Here is a 17,090-nt window from a genome sequence, read left to right on the forward strand (position 1 = left end):
TTTCAACGTAGTAATGCAGAGGTATTTACTCATATAATTAAAATATTTACTTGGAATACTGCCTGCAACATATAGCTAAACCTTTTACTTGAAACGCTATCTGCAAAAAAATTAAAATGTAAACAGGTATTAAGTAGGACACAGAGCAATTAGCTCAAAACCATTTTTGCTTTAAAAAAATTCACTTTGAAATTTGAGATATCTGAAATTAGATGTTTACTGTTTAAATGGCCCATGTTTATACTGCTGAGTCTACTAGACATCTCTTAAAATGACAGTGTGGTATATGGTGGTAAACAGGTTTAAGAAACCTGGATCTGGGACTTCCCTGGTGGGCCAGTGGATAAGACTCCACGTTCCCAATGCAGGGGGCCAGGGCTCAACTAGATCCAGCCTGCCGCAACTAAAGATCCCGCATGCAGCAACGAAGATCCCATGTGCCACAACTAAGACCCGGCACAGCCAAAATAAAATAAATAAATAAATAAATAGTTTTTAAAAAAGAAAGAAAGAAAGAAAGAAAGAAACCTGGATCCTAATCATGCTCTTTAATGAAACAAATATAAAAAGCTTTAAAAAAGCTAAATAATCTTGGAGATGTGTAAGGTGAGGATAACTCCTGTTTTACCAACTTACCTGGGAAGTCTAGTCTTTTTCTTTCTTTTTTCGGCTGCACCACGTGACTTGCGGGATCCTAGTTCCCCGACCAGGTATCAAACCCCGGCCCCCAGCATTGGAAGCTCAGAGTCCTAACCACTGGACCGCCAGGGAATTCCTGGAAGTCTAGTCTTAAAAATAATAATGTTGAAGATGTTATCTCAGCTAATTTGCTATATCCCCTAGAACCATCTTAAATATATATATTTTTGGCTATAAAAAGTAATACATAGTCATTATAGAAAACTTTGAAAATATAGAAAAAAATCAGAAAAAAACCACCCATAATCCTACCCACAACTATTAACATTTCAGCATAATTCTTTTCACTGTTTTCCTTATGCTTTAAAAAAATTCACTTGGAATCATATTGGTGATATAGCTTGTACTATATCCTACCTCAAAATGCAGCTCCAATAAAATGACATTAAATAAGACTTGTTTGAATTATAAAATATAGCAGTTTAAATATATCAAATTTTGAGTTCCCTAAACTGTATTATATGCTTAATAATCAGTATCCTAATTAATATATAACTGTCTTGGTATTCAGTTGATTGGGTTTTGTTAGTAGTCTTTTCATTGTCTGCCTATCAGACTTTATCTGCCTTGAATATTTTTATCATTTTCAAATAGCAAAAGAATTAATCTTTTGACTAAAATATCTTGGTAACTTCTAAAAAGTGACCAAAAAGACTAAAAGCACTTGGTCATGCTTCTGTCACAGTGCATCTATTTTCTAACATTTTGTGAGGATAAAATCAGTATACATGGACATGCAGTCTATGTACTTGTTTAAGTATTTAAAACTCTATACTTTTTTTTATTGAATAATATTTTATTTTATCCCCAAACAAAACATAAAAGTCTTGAAAGATACACAATTTAAGACATAAATTCTTATTTGGTTAAATCCAAGCAACTCTTTAAATTCAGCTTTAGCCATAATTAGAAGAATTTAATTATTGTTTCTTTTCTTTGGAGAGGATTGTTTTTTGAATATAAAAATCCTTATATATCATTCATTTCAGAGCTTACATTGAATTTCACTGAGAAAGGAAATTCTTTTTTAGCAAAAGGTATGAACTTAATTATAAAATATATAACATTTTGAAGACGTTACACTGGAGCTACAAGTTTATTACACAATAAAAATTTGATGAATGTATATGATAATAAATGCATTAATTAGATTTGTGTGTTATACCATACATTTGTAAATATATAATTTACAATGTGGTCAATTAAATTAGTAAAACCATTCATCTTTTTTTTTTTTACCTTTTATTTTAACATCTTTATTGTAGTGTAATTGCTTTACAATGCTGTGTTAGTTTCTGCTTTATACAAAGTGAATCAGCTATACATATACATATATCCCAATGTCTCCTCCTTCTGGCATCTCCCTCCCACCCTCCCAATCCCACCTCTGTAGGTGGTTGCAAAGCATCGAGCTGATACCCCTGTGTCATGCAGCTGCTTCCCACTATCTGTTTTACATTTGGTAGTGTATATATGTCCATGCCACTATCTCACTTTGTCCCAGTTTACCCTTCCCCCTCCCCATGTCCTCAAGTCCATTCTCTACATCTGCGTCTTTATTCCTGTCCTGCCCTTAAGTTCTTCAGAACCTTTTTTTGTGGGGGGGATTCCACATATATGTGTTAGCATAGGGTATTTGTTTTTCTCTTTCTGACTTCCTTCACTCTGTATGACAGTCTCTAGGTCCATCCACCTCACTACAAATAACTCAGTTTTGTTTCCTTTTATGGCTGAGTAATATTCCATTGCATATATGTGCCACATCTTCTTTATCCATTCATCTGTCGATGGACACTTAGGTTGCTTCCATGTGCTGGCTATTGTGAATAGAGCTGCAGTGAACATTGTGGTACATGACTCTTTTTGAATTATGGTTTTCTCAGGGTATATGCCCAGTAGTGGGATTGCTGGGTCATATGGTAGTTCTATTTTTAGTTTTTTAAGGCACCTCCATACTGTTCTCCATCGTGACTGTATCAATTTACATTCCAACCAACCGTGCAAGAGGGTTCCCTTTTCTCCACACCCTCTCCAGCATTTACTGTTTGTAGATTTTTTCATGATGGCCATTCTGACTGGTGTGAGGTGATACCCCATTGTAGTTTTGATTTGCCTTTCTCTAATGATTAGTGATGTTGAGGGTTCTTTCATGTGTTTGTTGGCAATCTGTATACCTTCTTTGGAGAAATGTCTATTTAGGTCTTCTGCCCATTTTTGGATTGGGTTGTTTTTTTGATATTGAGTTGCATGAGCTACTTGTAAATTTTGGAGGTTGATCCTTTGTCAATTGCTCCATTAGCAAGTATTTTCTCCCATTCTGAGAGTTGTCTTTTCGTCTCGTTTATGTTTTCCTTTGCTGTGCAAAAGCTTTTAAGTTTCATGAGGTCCCATTTGTTTATTTTTATTTTCATTTCTCTAGGAGGTGGGTCAAAAAGGATCTTGCTGTGATTTATGTCACAGAGTGTTCTGCCTATGTTTTCCTCTAAGAGTTTTATAGTGTCTGGCCTTACATTTAGGTCTTTAATCCATTCTGAGTTTATTTTTGTGTATGGTGTTAGGGAGTATTCTAATTTCATTCTTTTACATGTAGCTGTCCAGTTTTCCCAGCACCACTTATTGAAGAGGCTGTATTTTCTCCATTGTATCTTCTTGCCTCCTTTGTCAAAAATAAGGTGACCATATGTGCATAGGTTTATCTCTGGTCTTTCTATCCCGTACCATTGATCTATATATCTGTTTTTGTGCCAGTACCATACTGTCTTGATGACTATAGCTTTGTAGTATAGTCTGAAGTCCAGGAGCCTGACTCCTCCAGCTCCATTTTTCTTTCTCAAGATTGCTTTGGCTATTTGGGGTCTTTTGTGTTTCCATACAAATCATGAAATTTTTTATTCTAGTTCTGTGAAAAATGCCATTGGTCGTTTGATAGGGATTGCATTGAATCTGTAGATTGCTTTGGGTAGTATAGTCATTTTCACAATGTTGATTCTTCCAATCCAAGAACATGGTCTATCTCTCCATCTGTTTGTATCATCTTTAATTTCTTTCATCAGTGTCTTATAGTTTTCTGCATACAGTTCTTTTGTCTCCTTAAGTAGGTTTATTCCTAGATATTTTATTCTTTTTGTTGCAGTGATAAATGGGAGTGTTTCCTTAATTTCTCTTTCAGACTTTTCATCATTAGTGTATAGGAATGCAAGAGATTTCTTAGCATTAATTTTGTATCCTGCTACTTTACCAAATCTAGTAGTTTTCTGGTAGCATCTTTAGGATTCTCTGTGTATAGTATCATATCGTCTGCAAACAGTGACAGCTTTACTTCTTCTTTTCCAATTTGGATTCCTTTTATTTCTTTTTCTTCTCTGATTGCTGTGGCTAAAACTTCCAAAACTATGTTGAATAATAGTGGTGAGAGTGGACAACCTTGTCTTGTTCCTGATTTTAGCGGATAGGGTTTCAGTTTTTCACCATTGAGAATGATGTTTGCTGTGGGTTTGTCATATATGGTCTTTATTATGTTGAGGTAAGTGCCCTGTATACCTACTTTCTGGAGGGTTTTTATCATAAATGGATGTTGAATTGTGTTGAAAGCTTTTTCTGCATGTATTGAGATGTCATATGGTTCTTCTCCTTCAATTTGTTAATATGGTTTATCACATTGATTGATTTATGTATATTGTAGAATCCTTGCAGTCCTGGGATAAACCCCAGTTGGTCACTCTGTATGATCCTTTTAATGTGCTGTTGGATTCTGTTTGCTAGTATTTTGTTGAGGATTTTTGCATCTATGTTCATCAGTGATATTGGCCTGTAGTTTTCTTTCTTTGTGACATCTTTGTGTGCTTTTGGTATCGGGGTGATGGTGGCCTCATAGAATGAGTTTGGGAGTGTTCCTCCCTCTGCTGTATTTTGGAAGAGTTTGAGAAGGATAGGTGTTAGCTCTTCTGTAAATGTTTGATAGAATTCGCCTGTGAAGGAATCTGGTTCTGGACTTCTGTTTGTTGGAAGAGTTTTTGTTTTTTTTTGTTTGTTTGTTTGTTTGTTTGTTTTGTGGTATGCAAGCCTCTCACTGTTGTGGCCTCTCCCATTGCGGAGCACAGGCTCCGGACGCGCAGGCTCAGTGGCCATGGCTCATGGGCCCAGCCGCTCCGCGGTATGTGGGATCTTCCCGGACCGGGGCACGAACCCGTGTCCCCTGCATCAGCAGGCGGACTCTCAACCACTGCGCCACCAGGGAAGCCCTGTTGGAAGAGTTTTAATCACAGTTTCAATTTCAGTGCTTGTGATTGGTCTGTTTATATTTTCTTTTTCTTCCTGGTTCAGTCTCAGAAGTTTGTGCTTTTCTAAGAATTTGTCCATTTCTTCCAGGTTGTCCATTTTATTGGCATAGAGTTGCTTTTAGTAATCTCTCATGATCCTTTGTATTTCTGCAGTGTCAGTTGTTACTTCTCCTTTTCCATTTCTAATTCTATTGATTTGAACCGTCTCCCTTTTTTCCTTGATGAATGCAGCTAATGGTTTATCAATTTTGTTTATCTTCTCAAAGAACCAGCTTTTAGTTTTATTGATCTTTGCTATTGTTTCCTCCATTTCTTTTTCATTTATTTCTAATCTGATCTTTATGATTTCTTTCCTTGTGCTAACTTTGGGCTTCTTTTGTTCTTCTTTCTCTAATTGCTTTGGGTGTAAGATTATGTTGTTTATTTGAGATGTTTCTTGTTTCGTGTGGTGGAATTGTATTGCTATAAACTTCCCTCTTAGAACTGCTTTTGCTGCATCCTGTAGGTTTTGGGTCATCGTGTTTTCATCGTCATTTGTTCCTAGGTATTTTTATTTCCTCGTTGATTTCTTCTGTGATCTCTTGGTTGTTAATTAGTGTATTGTCTAGCCTCCATGTGTTTGTATCTTTTACAGATTATTTCCTGTAATTGATATCTAGTCTCATGGCGTTGTGGTCGGAAAACATACTAGATACGATTTCAATTTTCTTAAATTTACCAAGGTTTGATTTGTGACTGAAGATATGATCTATCCTGGAGAATGTTCCATGAACACTTGAGAAGAAAGTGTATTCTGTTGTTTTTGGATGGAATATCCTATAAATATCAATTAAGTCCACCTTGTTTAATGTATCATTTAAAGCTTGTGTTTTCTTACTTATTTTCATTTTGGACGATCTGTCCATTGGTGAAAGTGGGGTGTTAAAGTCCCCTACTATGATTGTGTTACTGTCGATTTCCCCTTTTATGGCTCTTAGCATTTGCCTTATGTATTGAGGTGCTCCTATGTGGCATGCATAAATATTTACAGTTGTTATATCTTCTTCTTGGATTGATCCCTTGATCATTATGTAGTGTCCTTCTTTGTCTCTTGTAATAGTCTTTATTTTAAAGTCTATTTTTTCTGATATGAGAATTGCTACTACAGCTTTCTTCTGATGTCCATTTACATGGAATATCTTTATCCCTCCCCTCACTTTCATTCTGTATGTGTCCCTAGGTCAGAAGTGGGTCTCTTATAGACAGCATATATATGGGTCTTGTTTTTGTATCCATTCATCCAGTCTATGTTTTTTGGTTAGAGTATTTAATCCATTTACATTTAAGGTAATTATCGATATGTATGTTCTTTTTACCATTTTCTTAATTATTTTGGGTTTGTTTTTGTAGGTCTTTTCCTTGTCTTGTGTTTCCTGCCTAGAGAAGTTCCTTTAGCATTTGTTGTAAAGCTGGTTTGGTGGTGCTGAACTGTCTCAGCTTTTGCTTGTCTGTAGAGGTTTTAATTTCTCCATCAAATCTGAATAAGATCCTTGCTGGGTAGAGTAATCTTAGTTGTAGGTTTTTCCCTTTCATCACTTTCAATATGTGCTGTCACTCCCTTCTGGCTTGCAGAGTTTCTGCTGAAAGATCAGCTGTTAACCTTATGGGGATTCCCTTGTATGTAATTTGTTGTTTTTCCCTTGCTGCTTTTTTTTTTTTTTTTTTTTTTTTTTGCTGTACGCGGGCCTCTCACTGCTGTGGCCTCTCCCGTTGCGGAGCACAGGCTCCGGACACACAGGCTCCGCGGCCATGGCTCGTGGGCCCAGCCGCTCCGCGGCATGTGGGTTCTTCCGGGATCGGGGCACGAACCCGTGTCCCCTGCATCGGCAGGCGGACTCTCAACCACTGCGCCACCAGGGAAGCCCTCCCTTGCTGCTTTTAATATTTTTTCTTTGCATTTAATTTTTGATAGTTTGATTAATATGTGTCTTGGCGTGTTTCTTCTTGGTTTTATCCTGTATGAGACTCTGCGCTTCCTGGACTTGATTGCCTATTTCCTTTCCCATGTTATGAAGTTTTCAACTATAATCTCTTCAAATATTTTCTCAGTCCCTTTTGTTTTCTCTTCTTCTTCTGGGACCCCTATAATTCAAATGTTTGTGCGTTTGATGTTGCCCCAGAGGTCTCCAAGACTGTCCTCAATTCTTTTCATTCTTTTTTCTTTATTCTGTTCTGCAGTAGTTACTTCCACTATTTTGTCTTCCTGGTCACTTATCCGTTCTTCTGCGTCAGTTATTCTGCTATTGATTCCTTCTAGAGAATTTTAAATTTCATTTATTCTCTTTTTCTTCATTGTTTGTTTGCTCTTTAATTCTTCTAGGTCCTTGTTTAACGTTTCTTGTATTTTCTCCATTCTGTTTCCAAGATTTTGGATCATGTTTACTATCATTACTCTGAATTCTTTTTCAGGTAGACTGCCTATTTCCTCTTCATTTGTTTGGTCTCGTGGGTTTTTACCATGGTCCTTCATCTGCTGTGTTTCTCTGTCTTCTCATTTTGCTTAACCTACTGTGTTTGGGGTCTCCTTTTCACGGGCTGCAGGTTTGTAGTTCCTGTTGTTTTTGGTGTCTGCCCCCAGTGTCTGAGGTTGGTACAGTGGGTTGTGTAGGCTTCCTGGTGGAGGGGACTAGTGCCTGTGTTCTGGTGGATGAGGCTGGATCTTGTCTTTCTGGTGGGCAGGACTGCATCTGGTGGTGTGTTTTGGAGTGTCTGTGGACTTTTTATGATTTTAGGCAGCCTCTCTGCTAATGGGTGGGGTTGTGTTCCTGTCTTGCTAGTTGTTTGGCATAGGGTGTCCAGCACTGTAGCTTGCTGGTCATTGAATGAAGCTGGGTCTTAGCGTTGAGATAGAGATCTCTGGGATAGCTTTCACCGTTTGATATTACGTGGAGCTGGGAGGTCTCTGGTGGACCAATGTCCTGAACTCAGCTCTCCCACCTCAGAGGCACTGGCCTCCCACCCGGCCGGAGCACCAAGACCCTGTCAGGCACACAGCTCAGAAGAAAAGGGAGAAGAAAAGAAAGAAAGAAAGAAAAATAAAATAAAGTTATTAAAATAAAAAATAATTATTAAAAATTAAAAATTAAAAAGTAATTAAAAAAAGAAACAAAGAAGAGAGCAACCAAACCAAAAAACAAATTCACCAATGATAACAAGTACTAAAAACTATAGTAAAAAAAAAAAAATCCAGACAGACAGAACCCTAGGACAAATGGTAAAAGCAAAGCTATACTGACAAGATTACACAAAGAAGCATACACATACACACTCACAGAAAGAGAAAGAGAAAAAATATATACATATCTATATATATATTTAAAAAAAGGAAGAGAGCAACCAAATCAATAAACAAATCTACCAATGATAATAAACTCTAAATACTAAATTAAGATAAACATAAAGCCAGGAATAAATTAGATGCAGAAAGCAACCCCAAGTCTACAGTTGCTCCCAAAGTCCACCTCCTCAATTTGGGATGATTCATTGTCTATTCAGGTATTCCACAGATGCAGGGTACATCAAGTTGATTGTGGAGATTTAATCTGCTGCTCCTGAGGCTGCTGGGAGAGATTTCCCTTTCTCTTCTTTGTTGGAACAGCTCCCGGGGTTCAGCTTTGGATTTGGCCCCGCCTCTGCATGTAGGTCACCTGAGGGCGTCTGTTCTCGCTCAGACAAGACGGGGTTAAAGTAGCAGCTTATTAGGGGGCTCTGGCTCACTCAGGCCAGGGGGAGGGAGGGGTATGGAATGCGGGGCGAGCCTCAGCGGCAGAGGCCAGCATGATGTTGCACCAGCCTGAGGCACGCCGTGTGTTCTCCCAGGCTAGTTGTCCCTGGATCACGGGACCCTGGCAGTGGCGGGCTGCACAGGCTCCTGGGAGGGGAGGTGTGAACAGTGCCCCGTGCTTGCACACAGGCTTCTTGGTGGCTACAGCAGCAGCCTTAGCATTTCATGCCCGTCTCTGGGGTCTGCGCTGATAGCAGCAGCTCTTGCCCGTCTCAGGAGCTCGTTTAGGTGGTGCTCTGAATCCCCTCTCCTCGCGCACCCCGAAACAATGGTCTCTCGCTTCTTCGGCAGTTCCAGAGCTTCTCCCGGACTCCCTCACGGCTATCTGTGGCGCACTAGCCCCCTTCAGGCTGTGTTCACGCAGCCAACCCCAGTCCTCTCCCTGGGATCCGACCTCCGAACCCCGAGCCTCAGCTCCCAGCCCCCACCCCCACCCGGCGGGTGAGCAGACATGCCTCTCGGGCTGTTGAGTGCTGGTCAGCACCGATCCTCTGTGCGGGAATCTCTCCGCTTTGTCTTCCCCACGCACCCCTGTTGCTGCGCTCTCCTCCGCGGCTCCGAAACTGCCCCGCTCCGCCACTACAGTCTCCGCCCGCGAAGGGGCTTCTAGTGTGTGCAAACCTTTCCTCCTTCACAGCTCCCTCCCACTGGTGCAGGTCCCATCCCTATCCTTTTGTCTCTGTTTATTCTTGTTTCTTTTGCCCTACCCAGGAACATGGGGAGTTTCTTGCCTTTTGGGAGGTCTGAGGTCTTCTGCCAGCGTTCAGCAGGTGTTCTGTAGGAGCTGTTCCACATGTAGATGTATTTCTGATGTATTTGTGCCGAGGAAGGTGATCTCCATGTCTTACTCCTCCGCCATCTTGAAGGTCTCCCCCAAAACTCTATTCTTGTATCAATTTAAACCACTATAAAACTCTGCATGTCAGGATACTAGAGTCAGAAGATCTGGTTGGGATCCTAATTTCTTTTACTGGCTGTGTGACTATGGGTGAATAAATCTTTCTTTAGTTTGTTCCTTCAGTGTTGAAATTCTGGAAGAAGGAAACTTTATATTGTGAGGAATCTAAGTGGGCTTGGGAGTGAGCCTTTCCAGTGAGCCCATCTCTGCTCTTTCTCATATGATCTTTAAAAATTAAGATGCCTGGCTCCCTCCCCGAGACACTGTGACCTGGGCATCAGGATTTTTTTTTTCATTGAAATATAGTTGATTTACAATATTCTTTAGTTTCAGGTGTACAGCAAAGTGATTCAGTTATATATATACACACACGCTCTTTTTCAGATTCTTTTCCATTATAGGTTATTAGGCCAAAGTATTTTTAAAAGCTTCCAGGTGACACTAATGTGCAGCAAAGTTTGGGAGCCACTGTGATCACTATGATCAACTTTGTACCTGCTAATTCCACATGAGGATCTATGTCATTTGCTAGTTCAGGTATTTTGTTTGTGAGCAGAATTTTAAAAACCAGAAAATCAATCATTTTTTTCTTTTTTTTATTGAGTAGAGTTGATGTATGATATTATATAAGTTTCAGGTGTACAAAAGAGTTATTCACAGTTTTTAAAGGTTATATAGAAAATCATTTATGTTTTAAACCAGGGTCACAAACTAAAATGCCTGCAGGAGCCAGGAAGCCAAAGTGAGCGGTGGGACTGCAGCAGTTGTCTAAATTGGCAGGGGCCGCTCTGCTCCAGCTGCTGTTGCCAGGCAGAAATTGTCAGTTTTTCTCATTTTCTTTAAAATCCGGAAATCTGTATTTCTATATGAAACTTTCCACTTTTTAAATTTTGCATCACATATTATTTTATAGGCTAAGTAAAACATGTCTGTGGGCAGATTTGGCTTGGGAGCTGCCAGTGTGCAACTTCTGTTTTTAAACTTGGTTCTTACAGGACCAGAAGTGTACTAATTGCATCATCAACATATGTTAAAGTTGACATTTTTTCTTTGCATTAGGTCTAGTACCTATATGGACTTCCCTTAAGTAAGTTTTGTCTTTGATATTAGATTATTCTATGATTTGAGGGCCTCAAGCTTTGATAACTTCACTCACTCCTATCACTCATTCCAGCAGGGTGGTCCCCACTGAGGGGTATGCTGTCATTTCCATTTTGATGCTGAAAGCAGTGGCATGTACCCCAGAGTACATTCAGACCGAAGAACCCTGCTCTCATGCTTGGAGTGCCAATCAAGACTAGATTTTCACACATATAATGCCAAGTCCCAGAAGATTCCCTGGAGATATGACCAGGATTTAAAATGTGATTCACCACTGGCAAGCCCAGCAGAGGCAGGTGTGGAAGGGCACCAGAGAGGCCTAAAGCACCTCTATGTTTCCAGGGGTACCAAAATCTCTAGAAGACTACTTCTCAGTTTTGTTCTATTAATTGAAAGTTCTCAGCTATTCACATGCAAGATGCCTCTAAGTGAAATAAGAATAATTCATGTTCACACTTCTGTTCATCTCAAAGAAGTCACTTAACAAAAAAAGCTGGAAGACAATTTATATTGCATGATAATAATGTAGTTATGTTAAGATATCATGATTAAAATACCTGTTTTGGAGGAAACCTCTAATTTTTTTTCTGCTTTTGGATTATTTTTAGATCATGATGCTGGAAATGGAGTACAGAACCCAGAAGAAGCAGGCATGGTTTCAGAAGAATTAAAATGGGCATCCAGAACTGAAAGTATAAAATTAAGTGGAAGGGAAAGACAATTAGACAGTTCCACAAGCTTAAGAACACAACCAAATCCTCTGAAGTTCTGGGAAGAAGGCCCAGAATTACCACCAATTTATAGCTCTTTAGCACCCACTAGTGGGCATTTGTTAAGCAATGAGGCCAAAACAGAAAGGGATGACAATCAGTTTACAAAATCTCACAGTCGACCAACACCCCAAATTCAGCCAGGAGGAAATGTGGCACAGTTGCATAGTGTCACGCCTGTAAAGTTGTGTCGCAAAGAGTTACGTCAGATTTCTGCCTTGGAGCTGTCGTTACGAAGTTCCAGTCTTGGAGTTGGGGTTGGATCTATGACTGCTGATTCCATTGAAGTAGCTAGGAGAACGAGTGACTTAAAAACTTAGGCATTTAATAAGAAAACTTTTAATTTACTAGGTGGGTAAGATTCCTTTTTCTAATCTGTTAGAAATTAAAGCTTAAGCTCACTGGCTGTTCCCTCAGGATAAAAGAAGAAGGGGAGGAAGTAATCCCTAATCCTTTTGTATACCATGGATATGTATATCCATGTATATATGTATATTTGAGGAGTTTTAATTTGTATTTCCATAATAACCAAACACATGCTTTATCAAGTAATGGAACATTTAAATGTTTCCACTTCTAAATTTGCTTAAAATTTTTTCCAGGCATATTTGAAGAACAAAACTAAGAGTAGAATAATAAACTAAAATATCCATCAAATGTATATTATTATAATATAAAAGTATATTATTATATTATAAAAGTATGTTATAATACAATAATTATAATATAAATTTATATTGTTATTCTCAAATACAAGTATATTTTGTTATTTTTTAAAAAAACAGTTAAATATTGCTTATACCAGAGAGAGAGTCACCTGCTGCATATGTTTTGGCTGAAACAGCTGAAAATTTGTGCCAGAATGCACTCTATGGGCTAAGGCAACTGGCTAGGTTTAGGGATTAAGATTAATTTATGGTCCTCAGAGGCTGAGTGATCATTCTTGACTTTTAAAACATGGTCTCTGCTCTTTTTTTCTGGAATTGCTTTTAGAGTATTATATTATTGGTTTGCTAATATTATGGAATATAGGTTTATCATCTCTCTCCTGCCCTATCTATTCAGCATATCTCTCATTATGCTACTAAAATTGGGAGAAATGAATACAGTTCCGTGGAATAGGGAAACAAGGATAGAATAACACTAAAGTATTCTAACACATCAAGGAAAAGGTATCTGATCATATGGAGTACACCTGTAAAGCTTGAAATCTAGCCAGAGGATCTTTAGCTAATAAATTGATGGGCTTAATCTGAGATTATTTTCCTCTACAACCTGGTTAGTCAGGCCTGTACACAGGCCGCCCAGATTGCACGGGGGTTGTAAATATGTAAATGAAATTTTTTCTTCAAGATATTTTTGGTCTAAATCTTATTATATAATGTAAACCTCAGTTTGGAATTAAAAACTAAACATTGCTTTGTCCAACAAATTTTTCATCGTATTTTTCAATCACAGAAAACATTTCATTATAATGACCAGAGGTATGATTTTGTTACTTATGTTGTTATTTTTGTTACTTTTCCAAACTTTTGCTTGTAAAATAAAGTTTTTTCTTAAACCAATTAATATTTGGGGGGCAGTAGCAAAATCACCCTGATTTATGGAAGCTTACTCCATGAGAGTAACCCACTTTATTACTGACTCCAACTTTTCCTACCTGATGCTAAGTTTTTTCTTTTGTCCTTTCCTTTGTTGCTATTGACCCTGACCATCTTACCTAAGACCCAGACTGTTACCCTGTGCTCAAAGACTGTTTTCCTTTTCTAGTTTCTAGCCCCTAGGAAGTAGGGTTCCTTGGTCTTACTGCTAAAAAACAGTTCCTATAGGAGAAGAAAACCAAACCAAAACAAACTTCTAAATTGGTGAATAGTTTCTAGATCTCTTAAGTATGGTATTAAAACTCATTTGAATTCTGGGTTAAATAGACTTCTGTGGACTTAACCTGGAAATGGAACCACAAGTTATAACTTCGGCCCAATGAGAAACTGTTTCAACCAACAAATTTACAAACCAACTTAGAGATTTTGTTTTTTTAACAGGGACTATTTGAAGTCAGATTCCTGTTTTCAGCTAGTTTTCTCTTTTTGCCTTTGGTTTGTATGATATGTATTTAATATATATATCGTATATAATGTGTGTTATAGATAGATAAATAGACAGACAATGGCAAAAGGCCAGTGCTTTAGCAAAGCACAGCAATCATATATTTGTTAATATGTACACATTTATTAATGAAGCCCCTAATTTTAAGTTCCTTATAAAATTAAGTAATAATTTAGAAATAATTCATATAAGAATGTATTTTGACATTGGAATTCTGCTTGCCCAAGAAATTGACACATATTTGCTTTACCTGTGGAAATATAAAGACATTTTCTAAAAGCCAGCTCACTAACAAAGCAAGAAAATTTATATTAAACCAACACGAGTAGATTTGATAATGCAAATGGGAACTGACATCTAAATAACAAAGGTACAATTTTTTTTTCTTCTTTTTTTTTTTTTTTTTTTTTTTGCGGTACGCGGGCCTCTCACCGCTGTGGCCTCTCCCGCCGTGGAGCACAGGCTCCGGACGTGCAGGCTCAGCGGCCATGGCTCACGGGCCCAGCCGCTCCGCGGCACGTGGGATCCTCCCGGACTGGAGCACAAACCCGTGTCCCCTGCATCGGCAGGCGGACTCCCAACCACTGCGCCACCAGGGAAGCCCTTTCTTCCTTTTGGTTAAACATACATCCTTTATATGCTATGATAGATTTCATATAAATACTCAAACAAACACATATAAATAGTGTCCTGGATAATATATTCTGGGAGTGAACCTCTTGTCTTTCTAGTTTAGTCAGTGCAGTCACAAAGGAAAGAAAAATTGTCATCTCCCCCAAGGCAAGTACAATTTTTTTTACATTAACTAATAATAAATTTACCCTCTGTTTCACATGCTCTCCTTAGTCTAAACATTTTGTCATTGTTTGCCTTTTTGCATGTGTATGAAATATGTTTGTGGGGGGTTTTTTGTTCATTATTTTTTTTCCACCTATAACAGAGCATTTGGAAAGAAACATATTTGCCTCCATAAAGTACTAGTTCTTTCCCTAACTCCAGAGTGTTGTAGATAACAGAGTTGGAGAATTCTATGAGTCTGGGAACTATGGGTGGGAAGAACATCAGTGAAGGTGCTTTTGTGCTTTAATGTTTGTTTTCCTTTGCTAATGTTTTTCCCTCCTTTAGTTCGTCATATCTTCATGAACTCAGTGTCCAAGGAGTCAGCAAAAATATACATATGATCTTCAGTAATGTGGACTTTATTGCCATTGGCTTGTTTGTGATAGTCCAGGTCAATAAAGTGATAAATGCTTATTTAAGAATGGGCATCTTATATTTTAAAACAAAGTGTCATACTAAGTCTTAGAATGAATTGCTAAGAAGTCAAGTCCTTAGTGGGAGTTTGGTTCTATAGTCAACACAAATTCTCATGCATTAAAAGCAAGTGTGACATGTTTTGCTCTTTCATTTATTTCCTTAGGGACATACTTGTGATTTTATAAAGCACTGGAGTATGAATAATGAAAGCTCAGTGTCCACTCATGTCTACAGTTCCTCTCTCAACTTCACTGGAATTTTTTAAAGTATTCATTATGTATATTTTACATTTAAAGATATAACAGGCTGCAGGCTGCCTTGATTAGTATTGATAACACATATTTCTTCTATGTTTATATTTTCAAAAATTGAAAATAAAGTTGAGAGTGAGATATTGCCACAATAAATATCTCAAATGCATTGGGTATGTAGTATTTTGAGCTCATCTGGGCAGTAGTGTTCAAAGGGTGGATATGGGAGCATCTTATGGTGAGGAGTATTTTCTCACTGTCATTGTTTACCTTGATGCTGCTGATAATAAGAAGTAGACTGACTTTTCATAAGTTTCATTGTTTTAAAATTCTCTACAAACAATGCACCCCTTAATGCCTGCATCAGGGGTGACTGCTTCCATTCCTTGCTTTTGGAATGCAGTGCATACGTGGCAGCAAATACTAGAGTGGTGTTTGATTTTTATAATGGCCTTCATGTTGACACCAACAATACCTCAATGTGGTGGTAGTTAGAACAAGAGAAATTATAAAAAGAAAGCTCAGAAAAACTTGATGTTATAATGTTGGCTTTTGATATTTTGCATAGTTCTTTTTTGTCCCTTTTTATATCTTCTTTCCTAGGAATGTCCACAATGAATCAACAGAATTGTTACTATTGTAATTTAACTGAACCCAAATATATTGACTTAGATTTAGGTATTATATTCTACTGGTAAATTATTACACAAAACTCTACTGAGTTATCTCTATAGTACTCAAAGAGAAAAATAGAACAATCTCACAGACTTTGTTATAATGAGCAAGATCCTTATATGCCCAAGGAACAGAACCATTCACAACAGAAGAGTAGAAAACTAAACATCTAAAAACTTGTATACTTATGATTTTTGGAAACTTAAAACTCCATTTATTAGTAAATACTTGTGTAATTAAAGTAGAACAAAAGAAATGCATCTTGAAACAATATTTGCATACTGTATTGTGTTTTCAAGCTTATTACAATATATACAAAGCAAGGTATGATTTTTCAAGTCCAAAGTGGTAAATATTGTTAGAATTTATTTGATCTGAGGGGTCTCTTAAAAGAACCACTTCTTGAACCCTGCCCCAAGTAACAACAACAAATTATAGGTAGATTATAGCTTACTTACCCCTCACTCCCCACAGTGTTCCAGGATTCAAATAGCTCTGATAAAAACAGAAGAAAAAGAGGTTTATTTTAAAGCATTCCATAGGCCAGCAAGGAATTTTCAAAAATGTTTTGAGAGAATATATTTTATTTCTCTTGAAGCAACATAAATTTAACTTCGCTCTTTGGCTATCTCTATACCCTAAAGAATACTCCTAGTTAGTATTGAATTTACCATTTGAAAATATACATCCCAGTTTTTAATACTGATTTCTCTTCCTATGATTACTATTAATTCAAGATTGTATGAAAAAAGCCACCCTAGACAGAATTTGAATGGAAATTCTGGAGCCATTCAATAGAGAATTACAAGAAACATTAGTTTTAGATAAATGTCATCAGTTGTAACATAAACTGAAGAATTTAAGTGAAGGACTTAAGTGATTTTACTGTTGAAGAACCATGAAGAATATGCAAAAACAAACACTGTAGGCTGAATTGACAGGATTTATCTTTATAAAACAATACTTAACCATTTTGCTTAATTTTTCTCTCTGCTAAAATATCCCTGAATTTTTCTCCTGAAAAATCTTTGGCTAAAAGACTTCCATTCATAATTACAAACCAGCAGCTCTTAGACTGCCTTGAGAGGCTGAACTGATGTTATTCATTTTTGTTTGTGGCCTGCAGTGGTATTTCATTGTTCACCATGAAAAGGAGTAAGGGGTGAATCTAAATTTATAATTTTGATAATTTATAAGTATTATCAAAGTTTTGTTGTTACTTTCTAGCGT

The 17,090-nt window shown here is 37.6% G+C and overlaps 1 protein-coding gene across 4 annotated transcripts in view; it reads left to right on the plus strand.

Moving 5' to 3' along the window:
• The window catches only part of KIF27 (kinesin family member 27), an 89,533-nt gene extending 76,487 nt beyond the window's left edge, over positions 1-13,046 (plus strand). For all 4 annotated transcript variants that reach the window (XM_060101721.1, XM_060101723.1, XM_060101722.1 and 1 more), the window contains one exon: positions 11,410-13,046. In XM_060101721.1, the coding sequence (XP_059957704.1) occupies positions 11,410-11,891 (482 nt within the window). In that variant the 3' untranslated portion in view covers positions 11,892-13,046. The remainder of the gene's footprint in view (positions 1-11,409) is intronic.
• The last annotated feature ends 4,044 nt before the right edge of the window (positions 13,047-17,090 follow it).

This window comes from Mesoplodon densirostris, chromosome 6, assembly GCF_025265405.1.
Source record: "Mesoplodon densirostris isolate mMesDen1 chromosome 6, mMesDen1 primary haplotype, whole genome shotgun sequence".
NCBI lineage: Eukaryota > Metazoa > Chordata > Mammalia > Artiodactyla > Ziphiidae > Mesoplodon > Mesoplodon densirostris.